Source organism: Macaca thibetana, chromosome 12, assembly GCF_024542745.1.
Source record: "Macaca thibetana thibetana isolate TM-01 chromosome 12, ASM2454274v1, whole genome shotgun sequence".
Classification (NCBI taxonomy): domain Eukaryota; kingdom Metazoa; phylum Chordata; class Mammalia; order Primates; family Cercopithecidae; genus Macaca; species Macaca thibetana.
In genome coordinates this window covers 75,053,054-75,069,356 of record NC_065589.1, presented here as the reverse complement: position 1 = coordinate 75,069,356, position 16,303 = coordinate 75,053,054, and the positions used below count along the sequence as shown (strand labels likewise).

The 16,303-nt window shown below is 38.7% G+C and overlaps 1 protein-coding gene across 3 annotated transcripts in view; it reads left to right on the top strand.

Moving 5' to 3' along the window:
- Nucleotides 1-15,713, top strand: part of B3GALT1 (beta-1,3-galactosyltransferase 1) — a 562,550-nt gene extending 546,837 nt beyond the window's left edge. For 2 of the 3 annotated variants that reach the window (XM_050752821.1, XM_050752823.1), the window contains one exon: nucleotides 10,791-15,713. In XM_050752821.1, coding sequence (XP_050608778.1) covers nucleotides 11,020-12,000 — 981 coding nt within the window. In that variant the 5' untranslated portion in view covers nucleotides 10,791-11,019 and the 3' untranslated portion in view covers nucleotides 12,001-15,713. The remainder of the gene's footprint in view (nucleotides 1-10,790) is intronic. The other variant, XM_050752822.1, reaches the window with a different exon arrangement.
- Nucleotides 15,714-16,303: the final 590 nt, after the last annotated feature.

Below are 16,303 nucleotides of genomic sequence, written 5' to 3'. Positions count from 1 at the left end.
TAAAAAGCTACTCTGCCAAATAAAACTATCTGTCATTGTCACCCAGGCATTCCTTTGGGTGCATTTCTAGAACAATTTATAAATCTGATTCTAGTGCTGAAAATTGGTAAGTCCCTCTATTAAGTGATTAAATGATGATTCTCTTGGCAAGATTACACTTTGGATTAAGTTTCATTACAACCTTGACAAGCCTATGAAGAAAAAAAAAATCACAAAATCACAAAGTTTTATTTTATGGTGGCTTTGTCTTAAACCTCTGTAAAATAATCATGGTATAGCCATTTCAGGCTATTTTCGTATACACAGAATGTTAATTATGGCTATGTAAATATTATCCAGAAGGCTATTTAAATATCTGGTAGATTTTTAATATCCTAAAGTTATATTTGAGAAAAGCATAATTCTGTGTCGCATTAGTGCTAGTAATGACAATAGTCATAATGACATTTCCTCTAACTTGTATATATCCTCCCCATTTTTTAACAGAAGTGCAAGACTTTTTTGTATAGGCTCTGTCAAGTAAAATTGAAAGCTTCTTATGAAAACAGTCAACGGGAGGTGCCAAGTTTTTTTTTCTTTTGAGCAAGAGCAAAGTTAAAAAAACAAAAACCTGCTTTTGCACCAATGAGTCAAGATGCATTGACTGATCATTCCTTATGAAACATCTTACAGGCAATCCTCTCTGAATTTATCTTTATTTATCATATTTACATCAGTAATGATAATACTTTGTGTTCATGTAGCACCATTTGGCTTATACAGTATTTTCAAATGCATTGTCTCATTTGATCTTTACAGTGATTCTTACCGGCAAAGTCTGGCCAGACATTATCATTCTCATTTTATAGATGAGGAAACAAAGGCATAGAGTTGCACAGGCTTCAGAGTTGATGATTCAAAATCTAGAACTTGAATCTGGGTCTTCCAATGCCGTAAGGCTGACTGCCTACAAAATAATTTCCACTGACAGCAGCTACATAAAATTATTTTTGGCTATGTTGGATTCCAATAAATCGATATTACATAAAGGAACAACTGAGTTACAAAACAAAATAAAAGAAAAATCGCCAAGTCTGTTCCATGCGTTATCAGTCACTGCATAGCACTAATACTATTCTTTGAAATATGTTCTAAAATAATACCACCTGTCTGTGGTGAGCTGAGAAATACCTCCCTAGACTTTGTAAATGTTAGATAGTGAATACACTAGCAGCTTTCTGGTTTCTAAGAATATCCATTAATATCAGCCTCCCCCAAAATAATGGGCCAAATGAATACTCTTTTTGTTATCACATAGTTCATCATTTTTAAATTCTCCCAGCTGCTGTTTATATTAGTAGGATGTCTTTCCTCTCATCCTCTTCCACATTTCTAATAAAAAATACTGGCATTTCCTTTCCCAGTGGAGAAGCCCCACCCGAAGCCCAGTCACATTGCCAGGCTTCTAGGCTCTAATGATTAAATAAGTGATTGCTCTGCCTAGCTTTAAAAATGTGTCTTATATAAGGCAGTCAAGACGCAATATCCATCACTGTAAAGGAAGTCAAGCATTTATTTAAAATAATGAAATACCCTCATTTTCATTTTTCCCTGAGAGGATTGTAGTGATGTTAAAAAATTCTCTGAATTCTAGAACTAGGGCAACACATTGATTTGAAGAAAGCTATAATCTTCTCTTCTAATTTGAAGTGTACTTTCTCCTCAGTGAAATAAAGTGTGGCTTTCAGAATAACAAGGGCCCTAGGCCCACACACACAAAGACATCCTTATCCCAACCACTCCTCTTTCAGGTTGGCCCCATTCTTCCCAAGGCAGGAATTTATAAAGACCTTTTCAATAAATGTCAAGGTATATTGAACTAAAAAAGAGAAAAGTTCAAATCATTTCTTCCAGATTTGGGAGGGAAATGATTTCAACTGCCAAGTCATGATGAATATTACCTTTTGCTTTACACCGCCGCCTCATTGCAAATGAGTAAGTTGGATAAGTTCAATTATGGGGTCTCTTGGAAAAGATTCATAATTAAATTTTTAAAAGGAACAAATTAGCTCTTTGTCTATCTGAGGCAGAGGAGTCAGAACACTTATTCCTATGAGCATTCAGGGATTTCAACTTCTATGGGTAGATTTCCTTAAATAGCCAAGGAGGCTGACTTAAAAGAAAGGCTAGGAGAGAGAGTCAGCCCTCTGTGATGTGGAGAGATAATAAGTTAGCAAACTGGATAGCATAATGGTTTATGAAATTCTTCCTTCAAGGACCATTATCTAGTGCTAATAGTGTTTTATGTCTTCCTCTCCTGTGCTTATTTACAGCATAATTATAAGAGTGAGAAAAAGAGGAGGAGTTGGGTATCAAAATAACCATATGCCAAATTAATGCAGCCAACTAGAATCTCCGGCCCTTGGGGCTTGTTTATCAATTAGTTCTGTTGCAATCTGAGTTTCTGTTGTTCCCCACAGAATGGAGATACTTTGATTTCACTCATATGCCACCTCCAAGGAAAGTCATTTGAGATCAAAACATTTTCCAGAAAGGATCTCTTTTCCCCTTTTCAATATCATGATGTACTACACAGCCAGCTCCTCACTCATTTCAAGGTCATTCCGTAGCACAAATAGTTAACCCTTTCTCTCTGTCTCTCTCGCATGCACTCTTTCTTTTCCTGTCTTGCCTCCCTTTTAGCTGGTTAATGTTGGGTTTATTTTTTTCAACTGCTTTATCTTCCTTCACCATGTTTTTAAAGTTGCTATGTAAATCTCTTAGGTTAAAGCCACTTGTGTGTGCCATATGTGATCTGTAAATATTTAACAGAAGTTATTCAGAGTCAATTTTAACAGAAGTTATTCTGAGTAGTAGTTTGAGATAGTATAAGATGTAGTAGTAGTTTGCAGTGAGACAGGAGAATTGTTTGTATCCTCCAAAACCAAGCCAGTACATCAGGAACTGCTGGTTTGGAAATGTGCCTCAATCCCAGCTTGAGTTTCTCAACTAATGAGAAACTCATTGAGTTTTTAAAGGGATCAGAGAAAAGAAGGTGGCAGGAGCAAGGAACTGCTTTAAACTATGATATATGCTTCACATGGTCTTAGTTTTCCTAAGAATCTCAACTGACTTTTCTTTTTTTTTTAACCTAAAAATAAAACAAATTTTGCATCCCTTTTCACACTCGTGCTTCATTCTTCTTTGAATGCTAATTACAAATTTTTCACCCTTTGAAAGTTGGTTTACCGAAACCCAAGAAATTACTTACTCAAATCAGGAAAATTAAAATGTAAAGGAGTGAAGTCTTGTGGAGCAAAGTACAGACAGTTCTCCACTTTGATGAGCTGACTTCGGATTTTTTGACATTACCATGATGCCAAACCATCATGATTTCAAGTAATGTACAGCATTCAATAAATTATGTGAGTTATTCAACACTTTATTATAAAGTAGTCTTTGTGTTAGATAATTTTGTCCAACCAGGCAGCACGTTTAAGTTAGGCTCGGCTAAGCTATGATGTTTGGTAGGTTAAGTGTATTAAATGAATTTTCAACTTAGGATATTTTCAATCTACAATGTTTTTATTGGGACGTAACCCAATCATAAATAGAGGAGCATTTGTGCTTTGTTACTGTAGCTCTAGCAAACTAATACAGTAGATAACCTGTGGCTCTGGAGGCTGGAGGAGGAGTGGGCAGAATGGCCACAGCTGGGAAACACAAAGATTTAACAAGCGCCAAAAAAACAGGGAGGGGCAGAGGTCAAAATCCAAAACGATGCTCCTAATATAGCATGAATCAAAAAAAGCCAAGCAAAGGAGACAAAAACTTAGTAAAAGATTCAAAGACTGAACCAGAGATAGCAAGTCATTCTGTTCTCAGCTCAGATGTCACCTCCTTAGAGAGTGACTAATTTAAGGTAGCCCTTCTCCCCCATCCCACCTTTGTTTAGTCCCTATCCGATTACCCTACTTACCACTACCTGAAACTGTTTTTGCATTTGTTTATCTTCTGCCTCTCTCTCCTAGAAAGTAAGAGAGAGGAGACATTTGCATTCGCTTTCCATTTCCAAATCTACTTCATTTGTAGATTTGTTTTCAGCGTTTTTCAGATGTCTTACCAGCTCACTGCCTGGCACCTAGTAGTGTTCAGTGCGTCCTTCATGAACAAATGAAGTAGATTTGGCAAGGCAAAGGAAATAAGAAATTAGAGACATTACTTGAGACACCAGAGAATGGAAGCAAGCTGCTTGGTGTGGGTCCTGCAACCTTGCCCATGGTGAAGGGAAGCTCAAATGATTGCCAGGCCAATTCAGTGTAACTGGCAATCAAGACATAGGAAATCAATGTTGATTTGTACTTGCCTATGGTTAGGATTCTCCAGAGAACAGAACCAATAGGATATATTTAGATATAGAGAAAGAGATTTATATGAGGGACTGTCTCATGAGATTATAAGGGCTGAGAAGTCCCATGATCTACTGTCTGCAGGCCGAAGGCCCAAGAAGAAACCAGTGGAATAGTTTCAGTCCAAACCCAAAAACTTGAGAACCAGGGGAGCCAATGTTGTAAATCGCAGTCTGAGCCCAAAGACTCAAGAACCAGAAGCACTGATGTCTGAACTCAGGAGGAGATGAGTGTCACAGCTCAAGCAGAGAGAGCAAATTAGTCCTTCCTCTATGTTTTTGTCCTATTTAGGCCTTCAATGAATTAGGTGATGCTCACTTACATTGGTGAGGGCAGTCTTCCTTACTCAGCCTACAGATTCAAATGCTAATCTTTGCCAGAAACACCCTCACAGACACACCCAGAAGTAATGTTTCAGCAGCTATCTGGGCACCCCTTAACCCAGTCAAGTTAACACATGAAATTAACCATCACACTGCCTGAACCATGAAGATGGACATGAAGCTGGCACCCCAAACAATGCACAGTTCACCAGAGACGCATTATCCACCCACTCCTAGGCCTTACCTCTGGCTGTACAAAAGAATTTCAGCAATTCTATGGGTTTCTTGAAATAAATTATTCAGAATAACAGACATTCTACCATGCGGTTTCTAGGAGAAATATGTGCTTCTTAAATTGAAAATTCTGCCCCACTAACTTCCTGAAAGATGAAGGTGGATAGTTACTAGAGAGTTCTGTGAATGAGGTAATCTGAAATACAGTAAGGCCCCTGGGGAAAAAGTCTTTCAAGTGTTCCAGTTGAATGTGTCTATTTACAGGGATTTGTATTTAATGGATGACAAGTTAATGTGTCATCAGTGTCTGTGGTTGTGATGAAGTTGCGAGGAAAATGACAAGTGTTACACATGCAACTTTCTGTTTTACTGATACACTAACTGGTCTGTTAAAAAGGATTTCTTTTTTTAATCTTGTAAAACTGAAAGAACTTTCCAGAGGTTTCTGCTTTTGTGGTATTCTCTCTCTCTCTCTCTCTCTCTCTCGCTCTCTCTCTCTTTTTTTTTTTTTTTTTTCTTTTCAGTGGGCTTTTTGGCTTTGAGTTTTTCAGGAAGGAGACAGATTTCTCAAGCAGAAAATCCGGTACAGTATACTCACTAAGCTGGATGAACAAACCAAAACACTAACAGCAATAATATTTATTTAGAAGAATTGATCAATATATGTCCTCAGGATCTAAAACCATAAACTGATGAACTGACATAATCCCCTCACTCACAATAGATCCCGCTCTTTGTATCATAATACCATCTGCCTGGATAGAACCCTTTCCCCAGAAGCTCAAATGATTTGGCAATGGTTGTTAATACCTAAGATGTATTTGGAGAGGATACAGATTTATTTTTGCCCTCTCTTTGTGTTTAAGGCTACTGAGACACAGAAAATCCACACCACAAGTCAGAATTACTCAAGGAGTAACCACAGACATACTGACCCATTACCAACTACTTTATCCAATATACATTAAATGAATCTTTAGAGTTCCATGCATGATGCTACTCTTTCTTGTCTTTAGTTACGTTACTATTTCCGGCCCATGGGCATATTTTTTGTACTGTTTTGCCACCTGAGAAATCGGTTTGGTTATAAGCAAAAAGGCTACTTTTTTAGCACCTCTTGCTATGAGTTCTTATTGTCCTTAGCCACTCTTCGGGTTTTAAGAGAGTTTCTTTTCACACTTCAAATTCTCTGATTTTTTTTTAACAGAGGATTTACTAGATTCTAACTTGCCTACTTTTGTTCTCACATCTGAAGACAACAGGAAAAAAGGTCAGTAGAAATAGTGATTCTGTGTGCGTGCATGCGTGTGTGTGTGTGTGTGTGTGTGTGTGTGTGTGTGTGTGTGTGTGTTTCAGGTCTTCATAGAAAAGAACCTGCAACGTGTTTCTAAACCTCTTTAACAGTTTCAGCTTCCCCACCCTGCCCTCGGCATCTTCAAACTTTAATGTGCTCTTTGCAAACCATCCCTTTTTGCACTTTTTGATTATCAAGAATCCCTATAGAATTGGTATAGCACAGTGTGTAGGAAACTAGAATGAACTAGAAAAATTCCAAGAAATGGAAACACATCTAGGATATAAATGCATGAGGCCAGGAGTGGTGGCTCACACCTGTAATCCCAGCACTTTGGATGGCCAAGGCCAGAGGATCACTTGACCCCAGCCAAGGTTGAGACCAGCCTGGCCAACACAGTGAGACCTTGTCTCTACTAAAAATAGAAATTTTTAAAAAATTAGCCAGGCATGGTGGCATGTGCCTGTAATCTCAGCTACTCAGGTGGCTGAGGCAGGAAAATTGCTTGAGCCCAGGAGGTCAAGACTGCAATGAGCTGTGATTGTGCTACTGCACTCCAGCCTGGGTGACAGAGTGAGACCCTGTATTAACAAGTTAATAAAAAATAAATGCATATATCACTGGGCGAATAGCAGCTTGAGGTGCTCCCTGACACCCTGGGCTTTCCCATCCAAGATATTGCCTATGTCTCAACAGGCCTTAGGAAGCTTGGAAGTGACTGTTTACGTAGTCACTCGCTAGCTGTGTGATCTTGAGCAACCTGCTGAATGTTTCTGAGTTTCCATTCTCTCATCCGTCAAATGGAGAAAATTGTACCTCTCTTTTAACACTGTGAGGAATGAAACTCTAAAATATAAACAATAGAATGGCATGGAATGCAGCACACAGCACAGTGCTTCCTACAGGCCTTTTAAAATGAGAGCTGCAGTAATAATGGTAAGAAGTATTGTATTTATTACCTGTCCAGAAAGGAATGCTCATTCTTCTGTTAAAAAAAAAAAAAAGTGTTTATAAACTTTTTTCATGTTCTCCTCTATTTCTATTATATTTCTCCTTTTTTAGCTCCTTCTAAACCGCCCAGCTACCTATGTTTATGCAGTCCCTTCCCCCAGAAAATCACACAGAAAAGTATCAGATAAAACAAACTCTCAGCTGAGCAAGGTGACTCACGCCTGTAATCCCAGCACTTTGGGAGGCCAAGGTAGGAAGATCACCTGAGGTCAGGAGTTGGAGACCAGCCTGGCCAACATGGTGAAACCCCGTCTCTACTAAAAATACAAAAATTAGTCAGGCGTGGCGGTGCACGCCTATAATCCCAGCTACTCGGGAAGCTGAGGCAGGAGAATCACTTGAACCCAGGAGGTTTCAGTGAGCCGAGGTTGCGCTGTTGCACTCCAGCCTGGGTGACAGAGTGAGACTCCATCTCAAAAAACAAAACAAAACAAAAACAAATTCTCGCTTACTCTTCTAAGAAATAGAACTATGCAAGAGGAGAAATCCTTAATTTGAATGAGTGAACTGCTATTGAAATAAAGGGGGCCGGGCGCGGTGGCTCACGCCTGTAATTCCAACACTCTGGAGGCCGAGGCAGGCAGATCACAAGGTCAGGAGATCGAGACCATCCTGGGTAATGCAGTGAAACTTGTCTCTACTAAAAAATACAAAAAATTAGCCGGGCGTGGTGGCAGGTGCCTGTAGTCCCAGCTACTCAGGAGGCTGAGGCAGGAGAATGGTGTGAACCCAGGAGGCAGAGTTTGCAGTGAGCCGAGATTGTGCCACTGCACTCCAACCTGGGCGACAGAGTGAGACTCCGTCTCAAAATAAATAAATAAATAAATAAATAAATAAATACATGGAACAGGATTTGGGGAAGATAAGATCCTCCCTCACACCCTTTAGATTTCACAGATGGGTAACTAGCTACTCAGCTCAGGACGGTGTCTGAGCACCACTCACTATCCGACCCCTGCTAATCTCTCCACCTGCCCTCCCCCATCCTTCTCCCCATCATCCTATCCTCTTCTTTTACTCAACTAGTCCTGGTACACACCATGCTCTCTCTCATTTTATGCCCTTGCATATGCTGTTTCCTCTGCCCAGAACGCCTGACCCCCAGCCAGATAATTTCTAGCCATCCTTAAAGATTCAGCTTAGCTTCCCTTTAGTGAACTTGCCATAGCATCTTCCCCAGGACTTCCTCACTGTTTGACCCTGGCATGGGTGGAGGAGTGAGATTCACATTACAGCCTGTGTGAATGGCACCCTCTGGAGTGGTGCTGTGGACAGTCTGCAGGACTTAACCTTGTTCTCCCACACTCTGCCCAGCATTCTTCCCCTGTGTATTCCAGTAGCCTCCTAATGTAAATTTTTATTCCACCATTTTATCCATTTACTTGAAACCTTTCCTCCTAGTCTAGCAGTTTCTTAAGGGAGGAGTATGGGTTCTGTTTCTATTTTTCCAACACTTCACATACAACCGGCACTCAATAAACTTTGATTAATTGGTTGATTGATGGATGCCTGGATTAACAAATGAATGAATAAATTCAAGAGTTGAATGAAGGCTTAACTATAGAGATAGAGGATAATAACTTGTGAAATGAACTCTATAGAGATGAGAAAGGAACAATAAAAAGAAGATCAAAATGTAAAGTGGAAAAATCCTCCATTAATAGCCTGATTACTGGCTCCCAAATATTACCTGACAGGAGCCTCTTCCAGGAGAGGCTTTTGGGGAGGCCATTATCATCTTACTAATAGGTGACTCACAATGGAGTAGAAAAGTACGCAAGAGGACAGAGCAATATAATGGCAAAAGTAGACTAAGAATCAGATACATAGCCTAAGACAATGGTAGAGAAAGTTTGCTTTCTAGTACCATCTTGGGACTTACTTATAACCTTTTGTAATTGAAATTGAATCCATGTCTGTATATTCCAAGTTAAGAAGCTCTTTTTTTCTATTCCTAGTTTCTCTCACTTCCTTTTGCTTACTGTTTAAAGTTTCAAAACTTGCTGCACATCACATCCTTTTTTTATCAGCTTTGGTGCACCTTAGAACAGAAATTTCCCCCAGGAGGACAGGATACAGGAGCCTATATTTAGAAAGTACTTATTATGGTTTGGATGAAGACCTAACTATGCCTAGAGTCAAGCTGCTTGAAGCCATTCTAATATTCATTTAGTTAGAATGGTAACCACACTGAGTTATTGCTGGTCTCATATGGGTCATATATTCACAGTCAGCTCTTGGCTTAGACAAGAAGATATATATATTGTCTCTGCTGTTCACATCATGTATTTTTATTTCATTATGCCTATTGTGCTTAGAAGCATGATTTTCAATCTATATTCCCAATTAAATTATTTCAACACAGTCTGTACATGTAAGCACATAGTTTTCTTTGAAGCAGACTTTGTTAAAATTGATATCTATTCTCTACTATCTCTGCCTTCCAGGACTCCCACATTCTGCTCTAACGAGAAAGGAAGAAACAATTTTTTACATGAATGGACTTCATAACCAGGCACACAGGAACTGGCACGAAGTTTTAAAAGTTCTAGAAAGCAGTAGAAGTTCTAGAAAGAATGAGAGTTCCAAAGGAAAACTAAATTTGAACACCAGCTGAAGTCTCTGTCACATCTTCATTGGATCTGTGGCCCCCAAACTCAATTGTCCCTCTCCTTATACTTACGTTGGATTTATAGGCAAATGTAACTAGGTAAAAAAAAAATTAAAACGGCCAGTATAATTTCATCAAGGGAACACATGGGTGAATTGTTGAAAACCATAAAAAGTGACACCATTTAGATCAACTCTAAAATAAATGCTGCCAGCTGTCTGAAAGGTCACTTGGGTGATGGGTTCCATGCTTGAGAGGTCAGCATATCCTCTGCATGAAGTTTCATAGAAAACTAGAATTAGGAGCTAAGCGTTGTGAGAGTCAAAGTAAGGAGAAAAGGAGGAACAGTTGGGAATTACTTCTAAGTCTGAGTCAAGAGAGACACAGCATTAGCAGAGATTTTCCAGTGTGATAAACACATATTCAAATAGAGAGTTAGAGAAGGCAAGGAAATGTTGAGAATCAATTCCTTCACCAGAATCAAGCAAATAAAAGCTCAGACTTAGAAACTGGAAAAGAGATATGAGGCCATGGGTGAGATTTCCTATCTTGAAAGAAGACTTTAGTGCCAGAAAGTATTTCACTGTAAAAAAAAAAAAAAAAAAAAAAAAAAAAAAAAAAAAAAAAAAATACCTCGTGTGAAGAGGGGGAATTCTTTTTTAAAAATGACTAATATTCCACTTCGTCTTCATCCAGAATTTATAATCTATGTATCTCTTAATTGGGTATGAATATACACGCACAACTTCTATCAAGAAGAGAGGAAAAGGGGAGATGGTTATGACAGGAAGTTTTTGGTACTGGTGGAAATGAATGATCATGTATATTTTAATCCTTGTGGGCAATTCTTATACCCTTGTTATGTTTGTTTAAGGATGTAGAATGAGGACATAAATCTAAATGACAACTGTACTTTATTGATTTTGCAGAGTTAAGAAGAGTATTTATGAGGCATGGAACCCTCCATCAGATTTGGAAGAAAGTAGAGTGAGCGCAGAGGTGACAGACAGCCACTGAGGCCCATGGACAGTCTCCACTTCATGCTTCTCTATCAAACTTTAAGATTTATTAGTAATATGCTACCTTTGGAAGATGAAAAGAAACTAGTGCCAAGGAAGCATATTCTTCAATATTTGAAATAGACGTGTTCTCAAGACAATGGCTTCAAAGGTCTCCTGTTTGTATGTTTTGACAGTTGTGTGCTGGGCCAGCGCTCTCTGGTACTTGAGTATAACTCGTCCTACTTCTTCTTACACTGGCTCCAAACCATTCAGCCACCTAACAGTTGCCAGGAAAAACTTCACCTTTGGCAACATAAGAACTCGACCTATCAACCCACATTCTTTTGAATTTCTTATCAACGAGCCCAATAAATGTGAGAAAAACATTCCTTTTCTTGTTATCCTCATCAGCACCACCCACAAGGAATTTGATGCCCGTCAGGCAATCAGAGAGACGTGGGGGGATGAGAACAACTTTAAGGGGATCAAGATAGCCACTCTCTTCCTCCTGGGCAAGAATGCTGATCCTGTTCTCAATCAGATGGTGGAGCAAGAGAGCCAAATCTTCCACGATATCATCGTGGAGGACTTCATTGACTCCTACCATAATCTTACCCTCAAAACATTAATGGGGATGAGATGGGTGGCCACTTTTTGTTCAAAAGCCAAGTATGTCATGAAAACAGACAGTGACATTTTTGTAAACATGGACAATCTTATTTATAAATTACTGAAACCCTCCACCAAGCCACGAAGAAGGTATTTTACTGGCTATGTCATTAATGGAGGACCGATTCGGGACGTCCGCAGTAAGTGGTATATGCCCAGGGATTTGTACCCAGACAGTAACTACCCACCGTTCTGTTCGGGGACTGGCTACATCTTTTCAGCCGATGTGGCTGAACTCATTTACAAGACCTCACTCCACACAAGGCTGCTTCACCTTGAAGATGTATATGTGGGACTGTGTCTTCGAAAGCTGGGTATACATCCTTTCCAGAACAGTGGCTTCAATCACTGGAAAATGGCCTACAGTTTGTGTAGGTATCGCCGAGTTATCACCGTGCATCAGATCTCTCCAGAAGAAATGCACAGAATCTGGAATGATATGTCAAGCAAGAAACATCTCAGATGTTAGAATTTTTACCAATGTAAATACGTTTCTTTTCTTTTTTTAAGAAATGGGACCTAAGGTGTTGGTATTTTCCAGGTGTCGGGGGAAATGAACTGGTGAAGGGGTTTTATAAAGTTTTTGCTTCCTGCTATAAGTTCCTTTCTTGGATTACCAATTTATAAAGTTAGACTCTGGTCATAGAAACAATAAATGAGTTAGAAGGGCCAGATTTCATTCTCAGTCCCAGAGCATTGCTATTTATCTCAAAAAGTGACTTCCAAACAACTCCTAGGATTGACATACTGTGCATCTGAGATAAAAATTTGGTTCTGGGAAACTGAAACTCACAGTAATGTATCATATCATCTCTGCAAAAGTTAATACATAAACAGAAACCATTTTCAAAAGCAATTCAGAAAGGATGCACAGTCAGGAAGACACACTGGATGTGATTATTAATATCGTATGTATTGTTACATTATATTTTTACATATTTTGCCATGTAATGTATACAGTATTTGCAGTTCCACCAAGAAATGAACTTGGTACCTGCAGAGAGGCTGCAGTTAAATAGATGGGAGTTTAAATTTGAGAATCAAACATTCTAAGTGTTTGGAAGACAACTCTGCTTGTTCCTCCAAGGATTAAATCTGGTCAGCAGGTGGAATGTGTATAAAATGCTACTTAACAAAGTAAACAAAAGATTTTTTTTCTTTTTTTTTTCTTTCCTTTTTGTTTTGCTGTTTCAGAACAAACATTAAGTGGTGCCTCCAAGGAAACTTTGCCAAATGTCATCTCACCTGCTTCCTTCCAGACAGTGTTGCTAAGTGCATTTCACAGTCTCTGGATCTGGCAGGCATATGTCTCTATGTAGAAAGTAAGTTGGTTGGAGGCTGGAGAACAATAAATCACATTGAGAAAATAGAAATTTAAGTATGCATTATAATATAACATAAGCTTAGCAATAGTATAAGATGCCCCCCAACACATTTGCAAAGCACGTGAGAAAATCTTTAAGGGTGTCAATATTATTGAAAGACGTGGCCCTACTTGCTAACATCTGAAAACACCAGCGCATGTTCAGCAGCAATGCTGTTATGAGGTATTCTGGGGGCTCTGTGATTGAGGAAGGATGGGGAAGGCCGGGTTCGGGTCCCGTTGATGCCACCATACTTATTGGGCCATATGAGTAGGCATCATAATCTTGTGCTTCAATGTGTTCATTTATAAAAAATGGCTGTAAAAAACACCTACCTCACAGATGCTGTGAGAGCAAATTGCATTTGCTAAGTATTTTGCGATCCTTAGCTTAAAAGGTGCTACGTAATGCAGTGTATCATGCATTATGCTAAAAGCTAAAATAATTGCATAGTTACAATGATGGTCATCAGTAACATTAACATCATCTTAATATAAAATCTGCTGAAATAAAGATCAGCTGTGAACTATCAGTGCGCCTAATTCTGCCAAGGCTTTGACTTTTCCTTGGCTATAATTTAGGTGTTTGGGAAAGCTTCCATTTCTCTGCGATTTCTTCTGGTTTCAGTGAATAAGGGACTAGGTCAGTGTGTTGCCTTGATATCCCAAGGTGCTGAAAGTAGAGGCAGCTGCCTTTCTTTGGGAAGGAACCTCTGGTTGGGGGTGTATTACAGTAAATGAAGCATATGCTTTGCAAAATGCAAAATGCATCACGACAACTTAGATCTCAGGAACCACTGAATCTGAATTCTCTCTAAGAAATTTGAGCGCAGGTAAAGCTAGTTCACCTCTTTCAGAAGAAGCAGAATAGGCAGTCAGCAAACCTACACATTGCACATCTTCTACCATTTATTAGAAAACACCTCTTTGTTCTCATTCAAAGAAAGCCCCGCAGCTGAAAGAGTGTACCTTTTTTATTTATTTGCTTATTTTTTAACCTGACCCCTGGAGCCCCCCATAGGAGCTGATAGCAAACAGATAGACACAATGAACAAGTGGAAGTCATGGCGTGTTTCTGCAAAACACGATCTCTCATCCCCCGCCCTAAAGGACCCAATGTGAGACAAGACTTCCCATCCCTTAACACATCATCATCTTCTGGTCAGCAGGACTGCTGGTTTTGATTAGACAGTAGCAATTAGGTAACCTGGGAAGAGACAGATCAGCACAAGGTGAACCACCCTCCAACCCTGCAGCCTCAACTGCTGTGAGTTCCAGTCACTGGGAAAGTCTCACTTCATACTTGGTTCACCTTCGAGTCGTGCAGCTGAATCAAGCCTCTGTCTCATACTATTGCCTTGCATCTACCCCATGCTCAAACCACCTCTGGTGTCAAGAAATTACACATTATAAACATCATATATGTACACCTATGAATCATTTTATATGTGTGTGCATACGTTAGGAATACAGCCCTGATCTTTAAAAGGAGCAAAAATCAGAGAATCATATGTCTTAAAGAACTGTTTCCTTACTTTTTTATGCTAGGTAATGCCCATGTGACAAACATGTAAATATTCATGAAAGACCACATGTATATATTTTAAAAGCATTTTTTTCTTCTCCCCAACTGTATGTATAGCTAGAATCTGCTTGCTGTGTAACATTTTCTTCTGCATGGAGCTTTTGGTGAAGCAAGGCCATTTGTCCAGTGTTTCAATAGCCTTAAGCATGTTTGCCCTTCATTTTTTGAATGTTCAAAAAATGGTTAAGTGATCAAGAAAAAGCTCTAACTTTCTACTTTTGTTAATTTTATGACATGACACTGGCCAAAATACTGTTTCAATGAGTGTTGAGCCATTCTTACCATCTCCCTGACATAAAATATACAATGTTTTAGACAGTATTGTACCAAGAGTCTTTTAGACAATTTTTACAAAAACTCTTTTTTTCCCATTATGCACTGGATAATAATAGTATCAGTGTCTATGTTCTTAAAGTTCCTTTTTTAATTTATTTTTTGGAAAAAAGTTTCTCTTTTGTGGCTAGTTTAGGTGGCTTTGTGTCTTCTTATATTGGAACAAGTGTCAATTTCAATATATAATATTGTATTTTTAAATAACCAGAATCAACAAAACGAAGATCACTTTTAATTTGGATTCAATTCAGAAGAATAAAACCCCTTTGCATGACACGATACGGGGGAAACAAACTATTTACAGAGGAGCCAAGGAAGAAGTTTTTCAATCAAATCTCTTCTATCAAAAGACAATGGAATATTTACCTAACGCATCTGGGATTCATTTTTTACCTTTCCTAATATGTGGGTTTAGTGGGAGAATTGATTATGTCATTTCTTCTGTAAAGGTGAAAATAGTTTTTATAAACAACAAAGTAACTTGTGAATGAAAGAAGTAATTTACTAGAACAACGCTTGTTGATGATAATTGACATTTAGGTATAACGTTATATATGAATGATTGTATTTATGTATTTATTTGTCAAAAAATGTACATACCGTTTCGCCAAAAGTAATTGTCTGTAAAAGTGCACTCTCCAGGTTTGTAGTACTATTTAGGGTTACATGGGTTGCCAATCAAGCTGCTAATCAGAATACTATTTTTTGTATCAATGTTATAAAACTAAAAATGACAGACGCTGAAGATATCATTACATTTTCTTCACCTTCCTCTTGAAACGTAAACTGTTGACTGAAAGCACGATGCTTATGTACAGGCCCATCTGTCATGAGGAAGATTATGGTTCCATAAAGCTGATTTTTTTAAACCATTGGGACAAATAAACAGAAGGAGAACAAATGTTTCACTTTTCTTCTTTTTAGAAAGAATCTCTGGTGAGACGTGATTGCTAAAAGCTGATGCCCTGCCGCTCACCATTGACCTTTTCCACGATCTCAATGTAGGTAATAGTTTATGCCATTCACAGCTCATCCCCAAGAGCCCAGTGCAACTTAACAGTTAACACAGACACTATTCCATCTAGTAAGTAGACCGGTGGCTACTCTGGGATTTAGGAAACAGGGATTCACTTGCCCCTTGGTGGCCTGAAGGAATTATTTAGTTAAAAAGGCTAGTTAAGCCTTTGTATTAAAGACTATGGGTTAAACATGCCAACAAATTCCAACTCAGGGGAGCACTCTAATAATGTGTTTGGCAAATTATGACATGTTAAATCTAAGGCAAAAATGTCATTCTCATGGTTCATCTGCATGTATTCTTTGGAATACTGCATGTTACTTTAGAAGTTTAATTGGATCAGAAAAGATTTATTCAGACATCCTTCACAGCAGCCAAGTAGATGTTGATTGCTGATGCCTGATTGTGTAAGCAAGAGACTGAGAGCTATTTAAGAGACAAAAGTTCCTTTTATTATCAATCCTGATCTAGCT